The 22,799-nt window shown below is 56.1% G+C and overlaps 1 protein-coding gene across 1 annotated transcript in view; it reads left to right on the top strand.

The window, feature by feature from the left end:
* Positions 1-22,799, top strand: part of SHANK2 (SH3 and multiple ankyrin repeat domains 2) — a 491,107-nt gene that overhangs the window by 266,933 nt on the left and 201,375 nt on the right. The window contains exon 15 of the mRNA XM_012665629.1: positions 22,054-22,129. Within this exon, the coding sequence (XP_012521083.1) occupies positions 22,054-22,129 (76 nt within the window). The remainder of the gene's footprint in view (positions 1-22,053; positions 22,130-22,799) is intronic.

The raw sequence follows: 22,799 nt of genomic DNA on the forward strand, positions 1-22,799 counted from the left end.
CGAAGAAAAAACAGACTAGAAGTGGAAGAGAAAACAGTCAAGAGGCCCGGAAGATTCCCTTATTATCTTTAAATGAAATTCTTACAGAAAAAGTCCACAATGCATATAATTTCCAAAAAAAAATCAGCATAATACTCTAAGTTTATTTTCCATCAGAAAAAAATGAACGCCTCTGTAAGTATTTCAAACAAACGAGATTGAATACAGGAAATTGTCTTCAAAATAGGTGACATCATCCAGAGATTGGTCGCTGCAGGAAGCCACCCACAGCCCTTAGGGTTACAGGAGCAAAGGGAACCAAGAGATACAGCTCAGAGCATGAGGAGCATCCTGTCCATGTTCCTCGGAAGCCGTCTCCGCCGGAGAACAATGGTGTCTCCCTTTCTCCACCACCCGGCTTTAAACAAATTCTCCCAGCAGCAGAGCCAGACCGTTGTCCCTGGTGAGAGAGCGTGGGAAAGGCAGTGTGCTCACTTACCCCCCGAGAGCACAGTACAGGAATGGGGCAGAGTACCAAGAGACAGCACAGTCCCAACTGTGATATCAGGGACAAAGGACGGGACGTCACAACAGGGCAGGAAGGTGATTTCAAGATGTACGTGCGTGGGCACCACCGGGCAAACAGTTAGATGGATGCTCCTGCACAGAGAGTGGCCGGGAACACTACAAATGCTGACCAAAGCACCTCAAGGGCCCCACCGCTGGTGATGTGGTTTGGGGAATTGGTGAGCTGTTCTTTAAAAGCTCCAAATAAACAAAGGACATTCTTCCCTTGATGTTCAAGTCATTGGCATTTCTGAAGAATTCCGTGTATATTCAAGCCATGCACAAACACTCTGTGCTTTATGTGCAAAGAATTTAGGATCTGAGCTCAGACGGTTATAAAAAGACACTTCACCTCCCTAGGGTCGGGTGGGACCTTAGGAAGTCGTGTGGTGCAGGGTGACTGGCTGTCAACTGTCCTGCGTCCAGCTCTGCCCGTGGCATGCCAATCACACTAACCCTGAGACAACGGCAGCTGGCCCCACCAGCCTCCAGGCCACCCCCGGGGGGCAGAACCATCCAGTGAGATGTGGCTCAAACTTGCACTGCTCACATAGTGGCACCCTGAGCCCAGTTCCACCTGCAGCTGTGTTCAGAAAAAACAAGGCTTTCCTTGAAAGTTGGATTTGCACACCTTTAGGATTCAGTTGACCCCAGACCCCACCACTCCCCCCCACAGTACACCAGCTCCTTCACACGGCCTGCCTGCAGACATGTGAGTCTGTCACTCCTGCAATGGCACTTACTGGGAATTAAATCCGAACGGACAGGTCCTCTCTGAGCACCAGCCTCCAGGCAAGCCCACGTGGGATGCTGGGAGGAAGCCAGGGTGTGCCCAGGAGTGGCTGCGTCACCGAGGAGCCCCACATGCACACCCTCACACGCTCACACCCCCGAGGTGCGGTACGTGTGAAATGCAACTTGGGGACAGACGTTAGAGTCTTCCAGGAAGGAACAGCAGAGCCTGCCAGGGAGACCCTTGTCTGTGGGGAGGTGTCCCGTGTCCTGGAGCCCAGCTGGAGGAAAGAGAGGGGACGTGGGGAGAGGATACCCTGGGCTGCCGGTCAGTGAGGGGTCTCACTTCAGTCCTGCCCGTGTAGCACTGCAGCCTGGGCTTGGCTTGTCAGGGGAAGGAGGACTGGGCTCTTTTGGGTTCTAGAAGAAGGAAAGCTTTGAGATTTAGATCTTTTTTCCAAGGAAAGGAATTCCAAATCCCTAGCCTGTCCTCTGTTCCTCCCCACTGTGTGCACATGTGTGCATGCATGTGTGCATGAGTGTACATACATGTGTGTGGGTGTGTTCATGGGCATGTATGAGTGTATGCATTGTGTGGTGTGCATATATGTATGCAGGTGTGCATTGCATGAGTATGCATGTATGTGTGTACATGCACGTGCATTGTATGTGTGTTGCATGTGTGGGTGTATGCACATGTGCATGTGTGTGATGTATATGTATACCTCTGTGTGTGCATGAGTCCTGTGCACACACATGCCTCAAGAACGCATAGTGTCAATCCTGCCTGTTTCTGGGTGGTTAGAGGCAGGTATCAGGCTGAGCGCGGTGAACTCCTTTCGCCCTCCCCGGCCCTGGCTCAGAGCGAGGGAGCACTCAGAGTCTCGCCTGCTGCGGGAGCACGACAGATAAGCGGACGTCAGCTGTTCTGCCGTGGAGCGCAGAGCCTTTCCCGGCAGAGCAAGCCTTCGCTGCTGTCCACGTGCCTTCGTGGGCTCCCCTCACGGCCCCCAGGAACCAGCGCTTTCTTCCCCCCACCTGGTGCACCGATGGAGGAGTCGTGGGGCCAAGAGTCTGGGTGACATTCCTAAAGTCCCATGACCACTGGGCCTCAAGGGGGATTCAAACCCAGTGGCTGTCAATGAAGACAGCAGCCGATTCTTTGCTGCCTGGAGGTGTCCCCTGGGTCACGTCCACTTTGTGGTAAAGCAGTTGGACAAGGCGAAGACCCCTGCAACGGCGATGACAGCAGCACTGTAGAGTTCGTGCCGTCTGTGCATTCCGTAGGTGTTCGTGGGCATCTGCGGGTGCCAGGTGGGTGCAGTGGCATCCAGGTGCAGTGGCCCCTGCCTGTGCAGAGCCGTCCTGGTGCGCCCATCGATTCCGGCCAGTCCTCCCACAGGGTCTCGCTTGCCTGCTTTTTCCTGATGGGGAAAAGGAACCTCAGAGAGGTTGAGAAACTTGCCCCAGGTCACGAATCAGGGAGGGGCCTGCCCTTTCACTTCAAAACTCAGCATCCGGCCGGGCGGGGTGGCTCACGCCTGTAACCCTAGCTCTCTGGGAGGCCAAGGCGGGCGGATTGTTTGAGCTCAGGAGTTCGAAACCAGCCTGAGCAAGAGCAAGACCCTGTCTCTACTAAAAATAGAAAGAAATTAGCTGGACAACTAAAAATATATAGAAAAAATTAGCCGGGCATGGTGGCACATGCCTGTAGTCCCAGCTACTCGAGAGGCTGAGGCAGGAGGATCGCTTGAGCCCAGGAGTCTGAGGTTGCTGTGGGCTAGGCTGACGCCACGGCACTCACTCTAGTCTGGGCAACACAGTGAGACTCTGTCTCAAAAAAAAAAAAAAAAAACAGCATCTGCCCACTCCCGGACTTCCTAGGCGGCCTGACTTGGGGAGTTTAAAGACTTCAAGGAAGGCGGAGACTTTACCCTGTGCAACCGTGCGCTCCCACCTTCCTGGCAGGATAGGGCGTCTCGGAGGACGGGAAGCTTTAAGATGCCAGTGCAGACGGGTGAGGGGGTCCTGTGTGCCACTGTGCCACTCTGGAGGAGGGGCCTGCAGAGCGGTTGTGGAAACCCTCACCATTTCTACCTCCTGTCTCTGCAGCGCCTGCCTCCCACTGAAATCCCAGCCCCCTGGGTCCCTTGTGTGCCAGGCACAGGCTATTTTTATGGCCCTCCTGCTTGCCGATGGATCACGTCAGACCATGGGTGGCAGGAGAGGGCTGCAGAGACCCAGGAACCCATACAGGTAGGACGGCCTGCAGCCCTCCGCTGTGCTACACGCAGGCAGGATTAGGAAGCAGTTCGAGATGTGCCAGGCCACCCAATTAGAGACCACATTTTGTCTTCCAAGAGCGAAGCCCACCTCAGTTTGTCCCAGCTGCATGCCTGCCCACATGTCACGACACTGCACGCATCCGCAGAGGTGCCAAGGCAGGACTTGTGGTAGTGGACAGGCACAGAGCTGGATTCCAGTCCCAGGTCCACCCCTTCCTAGCTGTGTGACTTTGGGCCAGTCACTTAACTTCTCTGGGCCCAATTTTCTCATCTCTGAATCTTTATAGAGCATCTATTCCAACATGAGTAGGCTAACAGGAATGAAAGGGGTGAGTCGTACCCCTCGAGCTACATGTAACCCCTGGGCGGAGTTCGCTGAGCCGTAGTGAGTGCGCGCGAGACAGCTTTCTCTGTGCTCTTCACGTCGGCTGTGAAAATAAGAATAGTGACAGAGCTAATCTTTCTTGTGTGCCTACTGTGTGCTGGGCACCCTTCTTCAATTCATTTTATTCTCACGACAACTCTGACATCCCGTCTTCCGGGTGAGGCGTTGTTATCTGGAAATGCACCCAGGGTCCTACGGCGAGTGAACAACGGCAGAGCTGGATTTGACTCCAGGCCGCCTCCCTGCCCGCACATTCTGCCTCTCCAAGGGCATGAAGGACATTCATGGAGGATCCCAACCCCTTCCGACCCACGTTTTAACCCACTGGAAGCCTGGAGCCCGGGAAGGTGAGGGCTCTTGTCCGTGGCCATGTGGTGGGCTCATGCCAGCCATTCAGAAAAAGAAAGGAGTGACAAATGTCAGGAAGGAGAAGCCCCCTGGCTCTCCTGTGGTGCTCCCCCCTCAAAGGCGACCCTGAACAGGGAAGTGCTGCAGGAATGCAGGGCGACCTTCTTTGGCAGGAGACTGGCTCAGCCCCCCGCCCAGACCACAGCCCTGTGCCCTGACCCCGCTGCGGGGTGGATGGCGCACCGCTCCATGCCCCTGCAAATGGAGTCTGTGGGGTGTCTGTGGATTTTCCCCGAATCCTTCTGTGCTGCCCGAGGTCCCAGGCCCTGCGAAGCATGCGCCGTCCGGCGAAAGGCACCGAGATGCAGCCCCTCCGCTCCTGTTGGTTCGGCGTGGCTGTGTGGCCAGAAGGCACTCGGCTGCCCGCTTCACAGAGCGCAGGGCTCTCAACCCGCCAGGCCCGAGGAAACACCGAGCGTCGCAGAACGAGAAAGCAATTATTGGGGATGAGGACGGCGACAGCCTCTAAGTGACACCTCTGCCCCGTGCTAATAGCCGGGTTGAATCATTCTCCTCTCCCTGCTAATGGCATGCGTAATTGCACTGGTTTCTCAGGCGTCCTTCACCCGTACTTATTTAGACTAGTGACTGATGCATTGCCATGGAAACCGGCACTAGGAGAAAAAAGTCCCTGGTACAGTGGGAAGTGGAAGGATGCGGCTGGCTCCAATCCGGAGCTTACAACTTGTGTGAAAGAACCGAATTTTCGGCTGCTCCTGCCTTGTGGTCCCCAAAAGTCAAATTTGTGAACCTCCTCGTGGATTAAACACTTCGGCGCCACCTTTCTTCTTCGTCTGATTTTTTTCTCCTCTTTTCTTCTTCAATTCTGACCCCAGAAGGCTGCAACTTTTTTTTCCCCGTTGGATTAACAGACAGTGGTAGATGAGGCCAGCCCCGTGGACTCCGTCTCTGCAAGGACCCCGGGGAGCCGCAGGACCCGTCTGAGTGAGATGGTCACACCCAGGTTAGGAATGATGGCTGAGAATTCACGGTTCAAGAAGAAAGTTCATTTTGGAGGTACGGTGCCACCTCCCGAACCCACTGTGGGCTGGTGTGCGGAGTCTTTGTTCTTTCCCAGAGCGGCGGGGACGGCAGAGTCTCGGGACTCGGGTGGTCCCGCAGCGCTGGGCGAGCCGGGTGGCGTGCTGTGCTGGCAGGCGCCTTGCACCGTGTGTGTTTTAGGATTACTGTGTTTCTGGTTGCTGGGTTCCTTGAGGCTATTGTTTCCAGAATGGCTTTCTTCTGCTTCTGATTCAGAATGAAAATAAAGGTAGCCTTTGGATCCTCTGGGAGGATGTGGTCATCTCAGTGGCTATTAGAATCCCAGGGGACCTGTTCATAGTCTCAAGAGTCCCTTTGAGCTGCCAGTGGGTTTTTAAGACAGACTCGAGCATAGATTCCTAGTGAGCGCTGTGGTTAACCTCAAAGGGAGGTCGACTGCATTAGGAGGTGCTGTGACTAAATGCATCGATCGTTCATTTTCCCGTGTGTTCTTTCTTACCTGACAAACTGTATTGAAAGTCCCCACGAAACTGGCACAGGGCAGTGCGCCTCCCGACCGGTGTGGTTTGCCTGTCTTCAAAGAAAGCGTGGCTGGTTTGATTTCTGTCGATGTTTTCCTAACCAAGTGGACTTTCTGCTCCTCCGGCTTTGTATTAATATCAGTCGAGGTGGAGGAAACACCATATGCATTTGCAGACCGCATTGCTCTCGTCAACTCCAGTAGGTTGTTACCAACTGCTCCCTCCTGCTCACAAAGGCAGAGGATAGCAGGAGACGGCTAGACTGCAGGGGGTCGGCGGGGAGGTGCTCAGGGACCCGGCTGGGCGCGGTGCCTCCACTGATGGAGTCTCCCTCCCAGACGTTGCTTTGAGATCTAAGGGATTAACGTGAGCCACGAGTTGCCAAGGTTCTTGTGACCTCCGCCAGGTCCCACTGGCTGGTCCTCACCCACCTGGCAGCCCTGGGGTTTGTCAGTGACTTGTGGAATCTTTTGGGGTGCTAGACCCCTGGGCAGATACAGCCCATGTTGGCGGATTGCAGGGAGGGAGCGCCAGAGGGCCTGGCCTGCCTTGTTAAGGTCATTGCCAGGAAGGGTCTTTGTGTTCTCTCTTAGTGCCAGTGGGATCCGCCTAATCCTCCCCCAAAGCCCACCCTGACGAGGGATGAGTCCAGTTACCCTTTGATCCTGAACTCTGGTTAGCTGAGATCTGGTTGCCTAAACCGTAAAGATTCAGCTGTCTTCCCACACGATCGGGGCGGTCTCCGTGAGCTCAACAGGTCTTTTTTTTCTAGATGTCCTATTTCCTAAGCCTCAGCTGCCAGAATCCTTAAAAAAGATTATAGAGCTAAAAAGAATCTTCCCGCCCCCAGTGCATTCCTAGATTTAAATCCAGGCTGTGCCGCTCACACCTGTGTGCCCTCGGCCGCTGCAGTTCACCTTCCTGGGCCGCATCTCTGGGTGGTGGGTAGTGATCCCCCCACCCCCGGGAAGGCCGCTGTAAGGAGAGAGGGGAGAATGCCCATGGTCACCTGTCACACGCTGACCCTGACGCTGCCCTCCACTTTGATCCAGCCCTGGGCTGCAGGGGCCAGAGACAGGCCGGTCCGCCAGGTGTTCCCTCTGGATGGAGAGAGGAGAGAGCCCATCTTAGCAGGGACACTCCCCACCGAGCTAATCAACAACATGCAAATCAGGCACAGATTCCTGCATTTACTCTAATTTCCATTTAGACTGCTGGTTTGGCTCGAGGTATTGGTATACATGCTTCCACTGAGCTCCTGGGCTGGTTTTTTTTTAAACATTCTAATTACTACAGAGTAGAAACCAACTCATTGACAGCCAACAGCTTTATTCATTTGTCCAACCAATTTGGGAGGGTGGTAATTGGGGAACATCGCCAGAAACTGAGCATAGCTTCCCCTCCAATGGCGTCCCCAGACTGGCCTGGGCAGAGAGCTGCGGGGTGAGCTGAGGTGGGCGAAAGAGAGCTCCGGACTCTGTCCCCAAGAGCGCTCAGTGTCCAGGGCAGGAGGTGGTCGCTGAGCTCCCACAGGCAGCTGAAGGATTTGCGTGCCGGCTGTTGACCTTGGGCAAATCATGGCTCGTTCTCAAATCAAGGGAGTGTCTCTGTGAGTCCTTCCTCCGATAGCCTGTGATTCTAGGTTGTCTTTATGTGTCCCAGTAGTTCTCCAGGGTAGCGTCATAAAGAATTCTAGCAACCGGGAATGACTCACCCCTGAGATTTTTCCTTTAAAAAATGCTATAAGGAGGATGCAGGCAGATGCCCAGGGACGACCTTGACTCAAGGAGCCAGGAAACCTGGGTTTGGATCCCAGCTCTGATGTTCACCAGCCGGGTGACCTTGGAAATAATCAAATCGCTCCTGGTTTTCTCCGGGCAGAAAACCTGGAGTCTCTGTGTGTGTTGCTGCAGGACTGTTAGGATAGCAACTGGACCACCAGTTCCATCACTCACCAGCTGTTGGACAGGGGAACGTCATTGAGCCTCCCTGTGCCTCAGTTTCCTTATCTGTTAAGTGGTTATTATAGCAACACTACCCGGCGCTGTTGGTTGCTAAACAAAATAAAGTGTGGCTTTGCACTTAGCACCATGTTTGGCTAGCGGAAACAGAAACCTTAGAAACCATTGCCTAAACTCATAGGCCTTACTTATCTCACCTAACAGGAGTTGGGGGCCAGGCCACCCAGCGGTGCCATCTGGGACTGTGGTACCTTCTAGGACTGCGGCTCTTTCTCTTCCTGACCCTTGTCCTAGGCATCCTATTTCCGCATTCCAGACAGGAGAGGGGGAAGGGGCTCGGGGAGGCTTGCTTTGGGGAAGGGAAGCCCCTTCCAGCAGCCGCCTGCTCCCTTCCGGTTGGCTAAGACCAGGGCGTCCAGCCCCTCCTGGAAGGAGGCAGGAGATCAGGGCTTGGCTTTCCAGCCGCTGGGGTAGGGAAAGGAGATGGTGCTTGGAGGTAGCTGTTGAGTGAGTGAGTGTCAAAAGGAAGAAAGTGCTTAGCACTGGGCACAGTGTGGGCTCCCCACTCCCAGGTGGAAACAGCACAGGGCAGTGGCTCAGAGCTCAGGTGCTGGCACCCCTCGCCGGCTTGGACCTGGGCTTCCTCGCCTGTGCGGTGGAGGAGGATACTGTACTCATCCTGTGCGGCTACTGGGAGCATTCCAAGGAGGGTGTGCTCTGCACTCAGAAGGCACATGTGGCACGTGCAGAGGGAGGATCGATGACAGGTACAGACAGATCAAGACTGCGATGGCGGCCGTGATGGACACCCAGCACTGTGGCAGCCCCACGCTGCCTGGGGACGTCTCCCTCCCATCCTCTTCCTCAAACTCTGCCCTGGGAGGCTGAGTTCTCCCTCCCTCCTTTGGGTCCTCTGTGTTCTAACCGTTTATTGAACACCCAGCAGAGGCACAGCTGTGGCCCTCGTGCTGGCTGCCCGTTGGCGCCCTGGTGTGTGTGCTTTCCTCCCCCTCGCTGCAGGATGCGAAGCCACCCCCGTGGGGGCCTCGGCTGGTCCACACCCAAACCCCACTGCCGTGGGGGGTCCGTGAAGGTATGAAGCTGCACCCGGAAAACATGCTTTGTAAAGTGACAAGTCAATAGCACAACTCGTGTTTGTTCTTAAGGTGTTTTCTGTCATCTTACAGCACAACCACCAATTTCCCAAGATGACTCAGAAAAACATCGTGCCGGGGTGGCCAGCTCTCTGAAATGATTTCTGTGTATCAGGGGAAGGAAAAACAGCCCAGCACGCCGCCCCCTTCTTCCCTCGCCTCTGGTTTGTGGGGTCCGTAGCTTTGGCCCTTGTGTGCTGCCAGAATGTCGGGGCCCCTCTGACACGTGCCCGGCAGGACCGGCACCTCCCCGCACACACGCCCGTGCCCGTGTTAAGGGAAATTGCAGCACGTGGCTCTTTTAGCAAACCTCCTGCTGCCCCTCGCTCCTGAGTCCCTCCCCAGATGTGTGACACAGGCTGGTTTTCCCAGCACCGCCAGGGAGGAAGAGCAGGGCGGATGACACACACCCCAGATGCGTGCGCACATGCCGGCAAGAGCAGCGATACTCCCTGAGCTGGCAATAAATAGAAGCCAATGACTCAGTTGCTGGTCGGTGCCACATTCCACCCTCCAGGCGGCTTCGACGACTGGAAACCAGTGTGACCGGGGGACGAGAGTGTGGTCCCTGAGCACGTGGCGTGCAGGCCAGGGAGAGGGCGGTCAGTGCAGAGCCGCCTTCGGTTAGCAGAGGGAGGATTCACCCTGCAGGGCTGCCAGGCACAGAGTAGACGCCTGGCGTCTGGAACAGGGACCACAGCCCCTGCCGCCCGAGGAGGAGCCGGAACCTCAGAGGCGCGGAACCCTCAGTTTAGGTCCCACCGTCCGCGGCAGAGTCAGGATTAGAACCGAGCTTTGTCCTGTATCTGGGTACAGGGAAATGCATTTCCCGGCAACCACTGTCACTCGGTGGTTTCTGGCCTGCAGACAAAAGTCTGAGTTCCTTTGCTGATGGGATCTAAATGGTTTTCTGACCCAGGCTTGCCCAGCCGTGCTGTCCTACGGGCCGAATAATGGCCCCCAAAGATGGTCACCTGCCAGTCCTCAGAAGCTGTGAGTGTGCCACCCTCTGTGGCCAAGGGGAATTAAGGTCACAGAGGGAATTAGGTTTCTGTCAGCTGACTTTAAGAGGGGGAGATTATCCTGGATTATCTGGGTGGGCTCAGTGTGATCCCAGGGTCCCTGGATGTGGAAAAGGGGGGCAGAGTTCAAGGTCAGGGGGATGTGACGTGATGTGAGGAAGGACTTGAGCCACCTCATCCGGCTGCGAAGGTGGAGGAAGGGCCCAGGATCCAAGGAACACAGGTGGCCTCTAGACGCTGGAGCAGGAAGCGGATTCTCCCCGGAGCCTCCAGAAAGAATCAGCCCTGTGGACACCCTGATTTTAGCCCAGCCAGACCCGCATCACGACAGAACTGTAGGACGACACATTTGTCACGACAGAACTGTAGGACGATACATTTGTACTGTCGTAGGCCACTGAGCCCAGTCCCCCCGGCAGCGCGGGGTCAGCCTGGTGTGGACTCTGCCTGTGTGTTTTGACAGCAGGGTCCTGATTTTCTCTCCTCCTCCCCTGCAGGGTTGGTGCTGGGCGCCCAGAAGGTGCTCGCTGAGCTACCTGCAGCTGAGTTAGTGAAGGAACGCGGGGCAAGCCAGGTGGTGGCATTAGTGTGACATGTGTCTCTTTTAAAATCAGAGTTCCGTGCCTCTTGGTTGAGTGAGGTCCTGACCTTCTGCCCCCTTCACAGTGGGCCAGCGTCCCATCAGCTCGCCGGAGCAGAGAAGGTGACCGGCGGCGGTGGCCGGGGCTGAAAGCTGGTGTGCTGACGCAAGCTCCGCGTGCCTCCAGCACTCCTGTCTGCGCGCTTCTCCTCCTCGCAAGGAGCCCGTCCGCAGCTTTGGTTTTAAAAAAGAAAAGTTATTTCTGTCTTTCATCCCCATCGGTAATTTCTTCCTCCTTGCAGTTCTGATCCTGCGTTTGGCTTGGCAGCTCGGGCGCAGCCCGAACGGTGTCTGATTTAAACTGCGCCGGAGATCACAGGAGGCTGCGTGGGAGGGCGCGTGTGGGCGCAGAGCGCCGGGGGCTTGGGCTGGACGGCCCGGCCACGTCGCCAGCCGGGTGACCCCACGCCCTCTACACGGCAGGAAGGAGGCCTCCACGCACGGCTGCCACGGTCCTGGCTAATCTGGGCCTGCGCCTAGTAGGCGGGGGCATGCCGGGGGCCACCCGCTGCAGCAGGGCCGTGAGGCTCTCCCCTGTGGGTAGTAGAGCGCCAAGAACGAGAGCCCAGAGAGGATGTTCAGGGACGTCCCTCCCGCCACAGCTGTGGCGAGATGCAGACACAGTCTTCAGGGAAACAAACAGATCTCCGGACAGCCCGTAGCCCCAGCCCTGTCGGTTTTCTCTGCCGTGTAACGAGTGACACAGGCTCAGCCGCTCACACCCCCACCTGCCAGCGGCTCGACTGGGTCCCACGAAGCCACGTCAAGGTGGCAGCCGACCCGGGCTCGGCTCTGGAGGCTCTGCGGAGGAGGATTCGGTTATGGGCAGGACTCGGTTCCCTGAGGCTGTAGGACTGAGGTGTCCCCGTTGTTCAAGTCTCCCCGACTGCCCCTCCCTCTATCAGCCAGAGGGAGCGATTGGCTTTTAAAGGGCCCATTAGACTCGGTGCGTCCCACCAGACACATAACCTGATACAGGCATAAAATGGGGGGGCTGGAGGGGCAAAGGTCAAGGCCATCGTAAGCCCCACCCATCTCGCCAGCCTCACGTGCCCAGGCAGAGTCTGCTTTCCGCCAGGTCTCTGGAGCCCTTCCTGGGTTTCAGACACCTCTCCTGTCCCCTTCCATGGTCACGGGGACAGTGGGACACAGTCCTCTAAGATGACTCACTGCAGCTCAGAGGGTGTGTCCAGAGCCTGGTCTAGAAGGTCTACATTGTTCTGCAGCTTGTTGGACACAGGATACAGGAGCGGCCCCCTGGGTGGATGCCGCAGCCCCCAGGCAAGCGGGGGGCTGGGAGGGGCGGCGGACAGCAGAGGCAGAGCTCGCAGTCCTCTCAGTCCGGGCCTTTCCGGCACAGAGGTGGTGTGACTTTTGAGCACCAATAGCTCCTGGACAGCCCCTCCCGCTGCTCCGTCGTCCCCTGGGCTCTGAATCACAGATCCAGTGGCAGGCAGCCTCCGTGTCCATCCTCCCGGAATCCTCTGAGCGACCTTTCTCCCCATCCCAGCCCCCGTCGGTCCTTGAATGTGCAGACCCAGCTTCGACGGCTCCCTTCTCGGGGAGCCCCATGACCCGCCTGCCCCTTGGGCATTCCTAGACTCCTTCCTCCCTGCCTCTGTACTCGGTGGCCTGGTAGCCTCACCCCCAGGGATTCCCCAGGCCTAGATCTCGTGGCGCCTGTGGGCATTTCCCGAGCAGGCTCTGCCAGCCTCTCACTGGCACGTGGGCCTTCCCTGAACTGCGTTCTGCCTCAGTGTCTGCACCTGTGAAATGGGCGTCCTGCAGCTCCTCTCAGGGCTGTTCTGAGTGTTCACCTGTAGGACACTCAGATGGCTACGGGCGCCAAGCGAGCACTCTGGCAGTCTCACCCACGCCTTACCCTCCACTGAGCCATCTCTGCTGTGACTTTCTGCTCCTCCCGGGGCTGGGGCAAACATGGCCTTGGCCTCCAGGAAGCTTCCCTGCACCCCCCTTCCTAAGGGAGCTACAACAGCCACAGCCGTCCTTGGCCCGATTCCTGCCATGGCGCTATGTGCGTGTGATTTCAGAGCTTTAGCTGATACAGTTTCGCTCTCCATGGCAACCTTCTGAACTGACCTGCTCAGATTCGCACACGTTTGGGTTTTTCTTTTGTGTCTTAGACGCTGTCCTGGAGGTCAGCAAAGGATGTGTCCATCAAAATGCCTTCAGTCTCCTCTTCAAGACACACGGCACCATCTTGTGGCTCTCCCATAGTTTCTGTGCTTATTGTCCATAAAAAGTAAATTTGGGACCTAGCACTTGGGGACAGGAATACAAAAGCTCAGCACATGACTACACATGACCATCACAGGCCACGGAGGGGCGGCTGCCGGTCTCCATGGCTCGTGGACCGAGGCCACCTGGCCCAGAAGTGTTTCTTCGGCATTTGGAGTCAGGCTTATCTACGTCTGCGGCCCGGGCCCAGGGCTTCGCTGTCTTTCTCATGGAGACAGGAGACGTCTGGAGCCCCTCTTCCCACTGCCCTCTGTCTGGTCATGGTCACTGCTGTCCGACAGAAGGAAATCTGGAAACGTCTGCAGCCAGCGGTGGGGCACGCTGCCCGCAGGGCGTTACTGGTCATCACGGTAAATACCAGTGCTTAGGATTGGGGGCTGGGCGTCCCACTGAGCAGCACTTTCAGGGCAGATGAGCTGAGATGAATCTGTCACCCTGGCGACTGCAGTTTCTACCCAGTGTGACAGACGGGCTGAAAGATAGCACTCTTTTGGTTGCAAGAAATGCAAAGCTTGCCAGAGCTGGGTCACGTGAAGAAACAGACTCCCGTCTAAGGCTGCCAGGACCTTCCCTGGACCTGGAGGGCAGAAGGCATGGCCCAGCCTCCCAGGGTTCTGGAAGCACATCAGTCCCTCCACTGGTGTGCTCACGGTGACGGCCTCGTCTCTCGAGTCGAGATGTCCTCGGTTCAGAGAGGGAGCAGAGACTGTCCACGTCTGTTCCACATTCCCAGGAGAGGGTCTGATTGGCGGGGCTGGGCCTGGCACGGGTGTCATCTCACATCCAGTCCACTCCGAGCAGGTGTGAGGCTACGGGTGCAGATGTGGTCCGGGAAGGGGGCTGCTTCAGAGAGGCTCGTGGGCCAGGAGGACCAAGGTGGGTTCCTGGACAAATAACAGTAGCTGCGTTCCTCGACAGCTTCCCTGGGCCAGGCGACGAGGAAGGGATTTACTTAGAAGTATGATTCCATTTCATCCTGTAATGCAGAGGCTGCTCTGGGCCCATGCTACAGATGAGAAAACTGAGGCTTGGAGAGAGGTTGTTTCCTGCTCGGGCTCGTGCGGCTACCAAGAAATTCAAGCTCAGTTTGCCTTGTGAGGCTGGGGTGGGAAGGTATCCGCATGTTCACGGGACCCTGTCCCCACTTCCTGCTTTCCGTCCCCAGCCCTGTAACCCACTCCTCCCCACCCGTCCTTGGAAATATATTTTTGGAATCTCAGAGTCTGAGTAAATTTCTTTGAGAGACTCCTCTCCTCATCTCCTTCTGCAGAAACAGTGACAGCCCAGGGTCAGCAGACAGTAGAGTCTCCCGGAGACTCCACCCCGGCCCCCCACCAAGCCGTGCGGCGGCATCTTCCCAGCAGCTCTGCTTAAAGGGCTATTTTAAATGCTGACAGTCTGAAGCTTGTCATGCAATCTGTCACTGCTTCTCACGAGTCCCAAGGGGTATACAAAATGGGATTTCTAGGTTTGTGGGTTTTTTCTTTTCAATGTAGATTTTTCTAGGCCGTACTCGGAAAACAGCTATCAGGGTACACAGCTCAGATGCATAGTATGCCCGGTGCCCAGACTCGTGGCCCTTTCTTGGGAAGGGGGTGGGTCCCCAGCTACTCTGAGGGATGCTGAGACATAGGAGAGCCTAGGGACTTGTTCATCCCACTGTCCTGTCCACAGCTGGGACGGGGAAGGCCCAGAAAGCAAAGCGAGAAGGTCACACATGGTCACTGCCTCGGCCGGGACTAGAACTCACGTTCCTCGATGGGCGGGCTGTTTCCGCTCCTCGCCAGTCACTGGGAGGAGCTAACAGCATTGGCGTGTGGTTTTGATCCACTTCTCACCCATTCTGAGGTTACCGAGCTCCTGCCGTGCACCAGGCTGTCCTATAGCAGCTGGCAGTCGAGCGGTGTGGTAAGATTTGAGCTGGGGAAGGAACATTCCAGGGAGAGTCTAGCGGGTCCAAGGGCCCTGAGGTGCCAGTAAGCTCGTCTTGTTCCAGGAGCAGCAGGGAGGCTGACACAACTGGAGCGGAGTGACGGGTTGGGGGAGATGAAGTGGAGAAACAGCCACAGAGCAGGGCCACGTGAGGCCACCGGTGTCGTCGAGAGGTGCCTGAACACAACTCTAATTGCTCTGAAAGCCTTTGGAAACTGTTAAGCAGCAGAGCCTAAGATCACCTGGTTTACATTTTTAAAAGCTCATTCCATTTGCTCTATAGAGTGTGGATCGGTGAGGGGAAGCGCAGGGGTGGAAGCAGGGAGACAGGAGGCTGCCGCACCAGTCTGGTAGTTCAGACAAGAGTGATAGTGACTGCTAGCCCCCAAGCTGTGGGCCGCTACACACATTGCCACACACCTGCTGTGTGAAGCACTGAGCCTGGGACTGGCCAGGAGGTGGGCCTGGTGGGAAGCTGGGTCTTGACCACAAGGAGATTCTCCATGGCTGAGGTAGCAGACAGGCAGATATTCCCCTCTCAGATGGGGAGCTTGTCTGCCTCCTTTGTCACAAGCAGAGGGGCCTCGTCCTCTGAGACATGCGAAGGCAGGTGCTGCCATGCTGAGGCCTGTCCACATTTAACAGGATACATCCTTCCTGACCATTAGGTGGTTTTCTACTTTTCTCCTGCAAAGTACGGATGTTCTCCCAGATGAAGCCAAACTCAGCCTTTGCCTTTTGTCTGGTCTTCCTTCCTGGCCTTGCTAGGACTCTTCTGGTTGCTGGTGATGGAAACCCAGCTCTGCCTGGGATGTGACAGGCTCACAGCGCTGAGAAGGCCATGCGTGGTCTGTGTCAGTCGGCTTAGCCTCGGTGAAGCCTCAGTAACAAGCATCCCCCCCATCTCAGTGGCTTGGAATGACAAAGGTTTATTTCTCATTCGTGCCACATGTCCATCATGTGTCAACGGGGTGCTTGCTTGGGGACCCAGACTCTGGAGCAACCAGCCTGTCACGTGTTTTAGTCTCCATGCCCAAAAGGCAGAAAAGCAACGTTCGGTGCTCCAGCCAGGAGGTAACATAAGTCATTTCCTCTCAGATTCATTGGCCAAAACTAATTGCAAGGATCTGCCCAAACGCAAGAGAGCCAAGAAGTAGAGTCTGACCGCATTTCCACAGGCAGGGAAGCCAGAAATGGTTCATGAGTAGCCCAGTGACCCACAAGCTGCATTCCAAGGACCCCCAGCATCATAGCCTTCAGTGCCCGCCTCTCCCCTGCCCCAGCTCTGCCTCCCACCGTGAGCTGCTTCATTCCTGGGCTCACTGTCTTCCTGTGGCCGGAATGGAGGCCACTAGGGACCACTGCCCATATCCTTCCGCCTTGTCTCCAAAAGGAAACGGAGATCACCTTCCTCAGCATTCAGACCATAGGACATCTCAGAAAAAAGGCCACCGGCCCTGCGTGGGCCATGGGACACTCCCTGCTAGTGACAGGGTCCAGCAATGTCCAGCCTGGGCCCCACCTGTGTGTCCCTGTGGGTGGGGTGGGGTAGCCTCGCCCGGACCTTCTCGTGGTGAAGGGAAGCAGCGTGTCCCCAGGGGAGAAATGCAGGCAGAGGATCAGCGTATGCACCACAGCTTGGGCGGCTACTTCCTGGCCATCGGGCACAGTGATTATCATTCATTCCAGGCCCTTTCTGTTATAAATAAAGAAAGCTAAGTTGTCTTATACCAACAAGGACGTTGGTTTGTGTAAGTGAGAAGTCCAGCACAGGTGTGTCCAGGGGTTCCAGCAGTGCCATTAGGGCAGTCGGGCCCTCTCTCTCTGGGTCTCTGTCCGTCCCCTCCCTCCCTCTACCTGTTCCCGTGCTGCTGTGGATGTGGCATCATCCTCAGCCTGTGTCCCCGGGTGGCCTCAGATGTGGGACTCCCAGCAGCAAGACTAGGACCGCATTGACCCAGCGGGGATCAGAGACCCACCCCCCGAGCCTGTCACTCACTGTGGTCAAAGGGACAGTCCAGCCGTGTTCCCATGCCAACCACGAGAGCCCAGGGCTGGGTGGCCTCACCTGACTACATGGTGGGGTTGGGAAAGGTCTGGTCCCCCCAGAGGACAAGGGGAGCACCTGTCCTACCTGCCAGGCTGGGCACAGTGGCATGTGCCCCGGTTCTCAGGCAGCGGAACCCGGACCCCACCGCCTACCTGTGTGTGAGGGTGAGGGGCGGGGCTGCATGGCTACCTGCCAAGTTGACTTACCAGCAGGGGTTTCTGCTGAGGCCGCAGAGCTCCTGGTGGGGAGGAGCCCCTGGCCGCAGGGAGGCTGGCGTGGCTCTGACATCCTGTTCCTCCATCTTGCTTATGGGTGTTCTGTCTGTGACCCACGTTTGCACTGTGTGGTCCAGTGAGCCTGGGGATGGCCATGGGTCGCTTATTGCTAATGACAGGGTCCAGGGGCGTCCAGCCTGAGCCACACCTGTGCGTCCCTGTGGACGGGGCAGGTGCCAGCATCCCCACCTCCCTGCACAGTGCACGGCAGGTCCCAGGGAGGCCGAGCCTGGACAATGTGAGGTGCATGTCCCAGTGGTTGGGGCAGGGTCCTGGGGACTGTCCCACCCCTCCCTTCCCAGGTTGGAAACTGAGCCTGGGTGAGGGCAAGTCTGTGGGACATGGCAGTGCAAGGAGGCCACCTGGGTTTAGGCAGGTCACTCAGGAAATTCTCCCTACCCCCCAGGAACCCCAAGTGGACATGACCCAGGAGGCTATGCTGTGGACTGTCTCTGCCACTTCCTGGCTGGGTGACCTTAGACAACTTAAGCTCTCTGAGCCTCACCCTCCTCATCTATAAACAGTATTGAGCTCATGCAGGTGAAGCTGTTAGAATATATGTGGTCCCAGTGAATATTCCAGAACACTGTAGCTGTCAATTGCTGACTACACAGGCCGTGGAGTCGCAGAGTCTGGGGTCGGGGACCCACGCTGCCACTCACAAACTGTGTGACCTTGAGAGGCCACCTTGGGAGGCAGAGCCTCCAAATTCAGGTACGGCTACCATGACAACAATAGCTAGTGTGGTGACAGCATTTTCCATGTGCCGTGCTCTGTTCTGGCGTTTCACACGTGTTCGCAGGCTGACTCCTCAGCTGCTCCCTGTAAGTGGGAACCGTGTTACCCCCGCTCTACAGGTGAGGAGACGCAGCCACGCAGCCAGTAAGTGGCAGAGCTGGGCTTGAGTTCAAGCCAGTCTGGCCTCAGAGTCCACGTCCCTCATTGTTGCACCTGCTACTTCTGTAAAAACAGGGACAGGAAGTCCACCTTGGGATGTCACATGAGGACCAAATAAGGTCAAAGACTTAATTTTAATGAAATGAGATAATTTAGCAGAGTGTCCTGCACTTGGCAGTAAATAATTGTCTTCTGCTGCAGTGGTGATGATAATGATTACGGCGATGGTGGTGGTGTCGATGGTGAGGATGGTGAGGATGGTGGTGATGATGATGGTGGTGGTGATGATGGTGGTGGTGGTGATGGTGATCATGATGATGGTGACGATGACAGTGATGGTGATGGTGATCATGAAGGTGATGGTGACGATGACAATGATGGTGACGATGACAATGATGGTGATGGTGACAATGATGATGATGCCGATGATGATGGTGATGACTGTGATGATGATGATGATGATTGTGTCCCTCGAGACCTTTCCCTGCCCCTCAGGGCCGTGTCCCAGGCGGAAGTGTGACTGTTTCTGGGAGCCGAGGACAGGGAAGGCCTGTGCAATGGGAGTCTTTCATAAGACGGTCAGAGATGATGTCTTTTCTAAAGGGTCCCTTTCTCTTATAAAATAGCGATAGGAGAGGGGAATTTATTTTTTTAATGTCCTTACTGAGCCAGATTAAAAACTTGGTAAAGCTCGTGTTCGTCTCCCTCCCGGCTGTGTTTAAAATTGTACTGGTCTGTGAAATCCCACAGTCCGGGGACCACCAGCTAACTGACCTGGCCTAGAAGCAGTTCCCTCTCTGAAACATGATTTTCCTCTGGTAAACACAAGCACGTGTGCGCGCACACACGTGTTCCACTGCACACTCCCCGCTCTGCTCCTGCAACCTGCAACCCCTGGCCTCAGCTGGGAACCTGCTCTAGTCAGCTCTCAGAGCCCAGCCGTTCCCTAGACAACCAGCACAAAGCTGCCACGTGGGGGCCTAAAGGACAGAGGTAATTAAGAATGATAATAGCAATTACTAGCCGGTCCCTGTGGGCCTTCACTGGCTGCAGGAGCTACTCTGCTTAACCCCGCAGAAAGGTTAAAGTCTCGCTTATCCTTCCATACGGATGGCCCCTGCGTGGATGCATCGCCTGGCCACGTGCTCCCTCCACATCGCTGTCAGCCTGCGGGGGCCCCTTGCCCCGCCCAGCGAGGGCCAGCAGCAGCCTTGGGACCCTTCTTCACCCGCTTCTAAGATGCTGAGCCCTAGGGAGCAGAGCCTGAGGCCCCACCCTGCTGAGTCCTTCCAATCCCTGCACTTGGGGCACAGGGCCTGGCTCCCAGGGGCACCTGACAAATGGTGACCGGAATTGAACGTGTGCAGAATGCAGGATGCCGGGGCGGAACGGGAGGAGGACACAGGGCATCTGAGCACGTGTGGTCCAGATGCCCAGCACAGGGCAGGTGCGTGCAGCTTGGCTGCACCAGTGCCCAGCCTGGGGAGGGTCGCGTGCACTCAGGCCACTCTGGCAGTATGTGGCACGTTTTTATGTGCTAATCACACAATGTGTCCCTTCAGTTAGGTCAGCGAGCATTGACATTGGAGATCTGCTAGGGGTTAGATAGCGGGGGGTGGGTAGGGGTAACACGGAGAGAAACAAGGCCCGGTCCCCATCCCTGAGCATCGTGGCGAGGACGGGGCATCTGAGGGTCAGAGAGTGTGCGCTGTGGTTACCCGCGTGGGCGCTGGAGCCCGTCTGCCGGCCAGGCTGCCCATCCTGGCCGGCTGTTTAGTGGGTGTGTGACTTCGTCTTGGCAGCCCTTGCTGTCCTCATCCACGGCCACAGACCCAGGGAAGGACTGGGTAAATGTCAGTGAGGATGAAGATGGTGGTGACGCAGAGAGATGGAGCCAGGCAGAGGACCACAGCTCGTTAGCTGTTTTAAGTCTGCAGTCCGATATTTTGTATCTCAGTAACCTTTTTCGTTGTATAACAAAGTGACAGAAATCCGTATTATTGGCAACTTTATTTTTGGCAATCTATTTACATATAATGTATGACTTTTCTTGAAACTTAAATTGCTTATTTTGTTCACATAATGTCATTCTTTTAATTAGCTCTGCGAAAGGAGACCAGCGTTAGTCAGCGCCAGAGCGTGCTGTTGACAGCCACCACGCCGTGTAACTGTCACACCTGAGTAAGGAGCAGGGGATGAGCGGCGCATTGTACGCAGGCAGACATTTAAGATAGCAGGATGCTTTAAACGTAAATGAGACGATTCCTTTAAATCACAGGTGCCTCCCCGGGGGGGCACCCACAGTCCTGAGCAGGGCTTTGCAGAGCCGCGCTGAGCGAGTGGGAGGGAGACGGGCTGCCCCCCCTCCCCGCCGGACTCGAGGGGCCTGCAGAGCAGCGTGTGCGCCCCCACTGGCTGGTCATGGCCACTTAGCAATCGAATATGCGAATGTCGCTTACAGCAGGGCCTGGAACACAGGGAGCGCTCAGTGAGTGTCATGGTGATGGTCACGATGACGCAGTGGCTGTTCAAGGAACCATGAGTGTTGTATCGTCCGAGCCTCTGGGGTTCGTCGGGAGCCACGGGGAAGGGGTGGAGAGGCAGGTGGGGCCGGGTCCCAGGGGACCTGTCTGCCTGCACAACAGGGAGGGCAGTGCTAGCTGCTGTAACAGAGACATCCCGAGAGCATGGCCTAACACGATAGAAATTCAGTTCTTGTTCACGTAACAGTCCCGTGCACAGAGACCAGGTATCTTGAATGTTGACTCCAGGTGTTGACTCCGCCATCCCCCGGGGCCTGGGAGGCCTGAGCCATGAGCTGGCAGGAGCCACTGAGAGGACAGGGAAGGCACACTGGCTCCAGCAGAAGCCCAGGCTGGGGTGGGGGGTGCTTTCTCCACCCCAGAGTGTGCTCGCATCCCACTGGTGAGAACTGCTCAGGTGGCCACACCCAGCCACAAGGGCAGCTGGGAAATGTAGTCCTGGGCCCGGGACACCTGCCTCCTCCCGGCCCCGTGGAACCCCAGGCTGTACAGAAAGGACGTGCACTTCCAGGGAGCAGCCAGCTGCCTCTGGGCACTGAAGGAGCCCAGACTTCCTCAACACCCTTACCTGTGTTCACTTTTGAACTGCAGGTGTGCATTTTGGGGTTCAGGAGAAAGAAGCACATTCACCTTAGAATATGGGATGGAGGAGGCTGACAACAGAGAGAGAGTTGTTTACAGAGTTTAAATTAGATTTTGAGCCATTTTCCTGAAGTCAGTTGCATAATTTCTCTGAGTTTTTTGAAGGGTTTGGGAAGGAGATTGTGTAGGAAATCTTATTTTGGGAGGAAATTATCCAATCGGTAAACGGGGGGCCGCCGTATTTCATGTATTTGTGTTGTGGGTTTTTTTCCTGCTTCTAGCACTGGTCATCTGTTAAATCTAATTACATCGCTCACATCGTCTCCCATGAAATTTACGCTAAATCTGCTGAGTAAGGGAGGCAAACAGAGGACTTAATTAGAAATGTTAATCATGTTTGTTTGGTGTTTTTTTTTTTTTTAATGGAGAAAGCAGCTATAATCAGGAAAATAACAATAAACATTCTTTCTTTCCCCAAAGGCAGCCATCTGCAGGTTGTCAGATTGCAAGGGGGCTCAGTGGCACCACTTCAGAGCAGTGTTCTAGCGGGTTCCATGTGCCAAGGGGGCTGTCACCGTTCAGCCCGAGCTCTGCGCTCTCTGCTGGGTACAGTGTTTTTCCTGCCTCCTCCCTGAGCTGGGCCTGCGGGACTCTGTGGTCAGCACCGGGTTCATAAGCGTTTCCCCAATTCCGCAAAGTCACACCTGGAACCAGGTCTCATCTTCCTCCCAGACCATTCCCAGGAGGACGGACTTCATGCTTCGTAGGGATAAATGAGAGGCCCCGCCAGCCTCGTGTGGGTTCAGCATTTGCGGACCGTGACTTTTCTAAACAGTGTTTCTCTTCCCTCTCTGTACAGAAACCCGTGCGGACCGCAGCAAGAAACTCTTCAGGCACTACACGGTGGGCTCCTATGACAGTTTCGACGCCTCCAGGTGAGACACGCTTCTTTCTCTGCCAGGACCCTCTGGCTAAAGATGCTCCTTCATGCTGCAAACGCTCTGGACTCTCTTGCTTCCCGACCGCTGTGCCTTGCTTCCCCTGTGTGTCCATTGTCCTCTACAGACCCTGCCTGGCAGGTGGTTCTTGGTGGATGCTGAAAACATCAGGATGGCAGGGGCCTGCGCCTGGCCCAGCAGGCCAGCTGTGGCGCCCTTTCCGAGAGGCCTCGAGGAGGGTCAGACTAAGGGAGGGTCCAACACCCTGCCCGGGTTCTAACCCAACTCCAGGGAGTCTGTGATGAGCAGCTCGGACCTGCTCCCTTGACTCTCCCCTGCCTACTGAGAAGTCCAACCTGGGTTGGTGGGTTTTTTTTTTTCTTTAATCGAGGTAAAATGTATATAACCTAACAGTCAGCATTTTTAAGTGCACAGTTCAGGGGCATTTAGTACGTTCACAATATTGTGCGGCCATCGCCGCTATCTGGTTCCGAAACATTTTCGTCACTCACTGGCCGTCACTCCGTTCTCCTCTCCCTGCAGCCCCGTTTGCTTCCCGTTTCTGTGGATGTCCCTGTCCCAGTGCTTTGTGCAAAGGAGTCCCACAATACGTGGGCTTTTGGGCGTGGGTCCTTCCGCTCGGCATCCCGTGCTCGAGGTCCGTCCG

Source organism: Propithecus coquereli, unplaced genomic scaffold (assembly GCF_000956105.1).
Source record: "Propithecus coquereli isolate 6110/MARCELLA unplaced genomic scaffold, Pcoq_1.0 Scaffold120, whole genome shotgun sequence".
Lineage (NCBI taxonomy): Eukaryota > Metazoa > Chordata > Mammalia > Primates > Indriidae > Propithecus > Propithecus coquereli.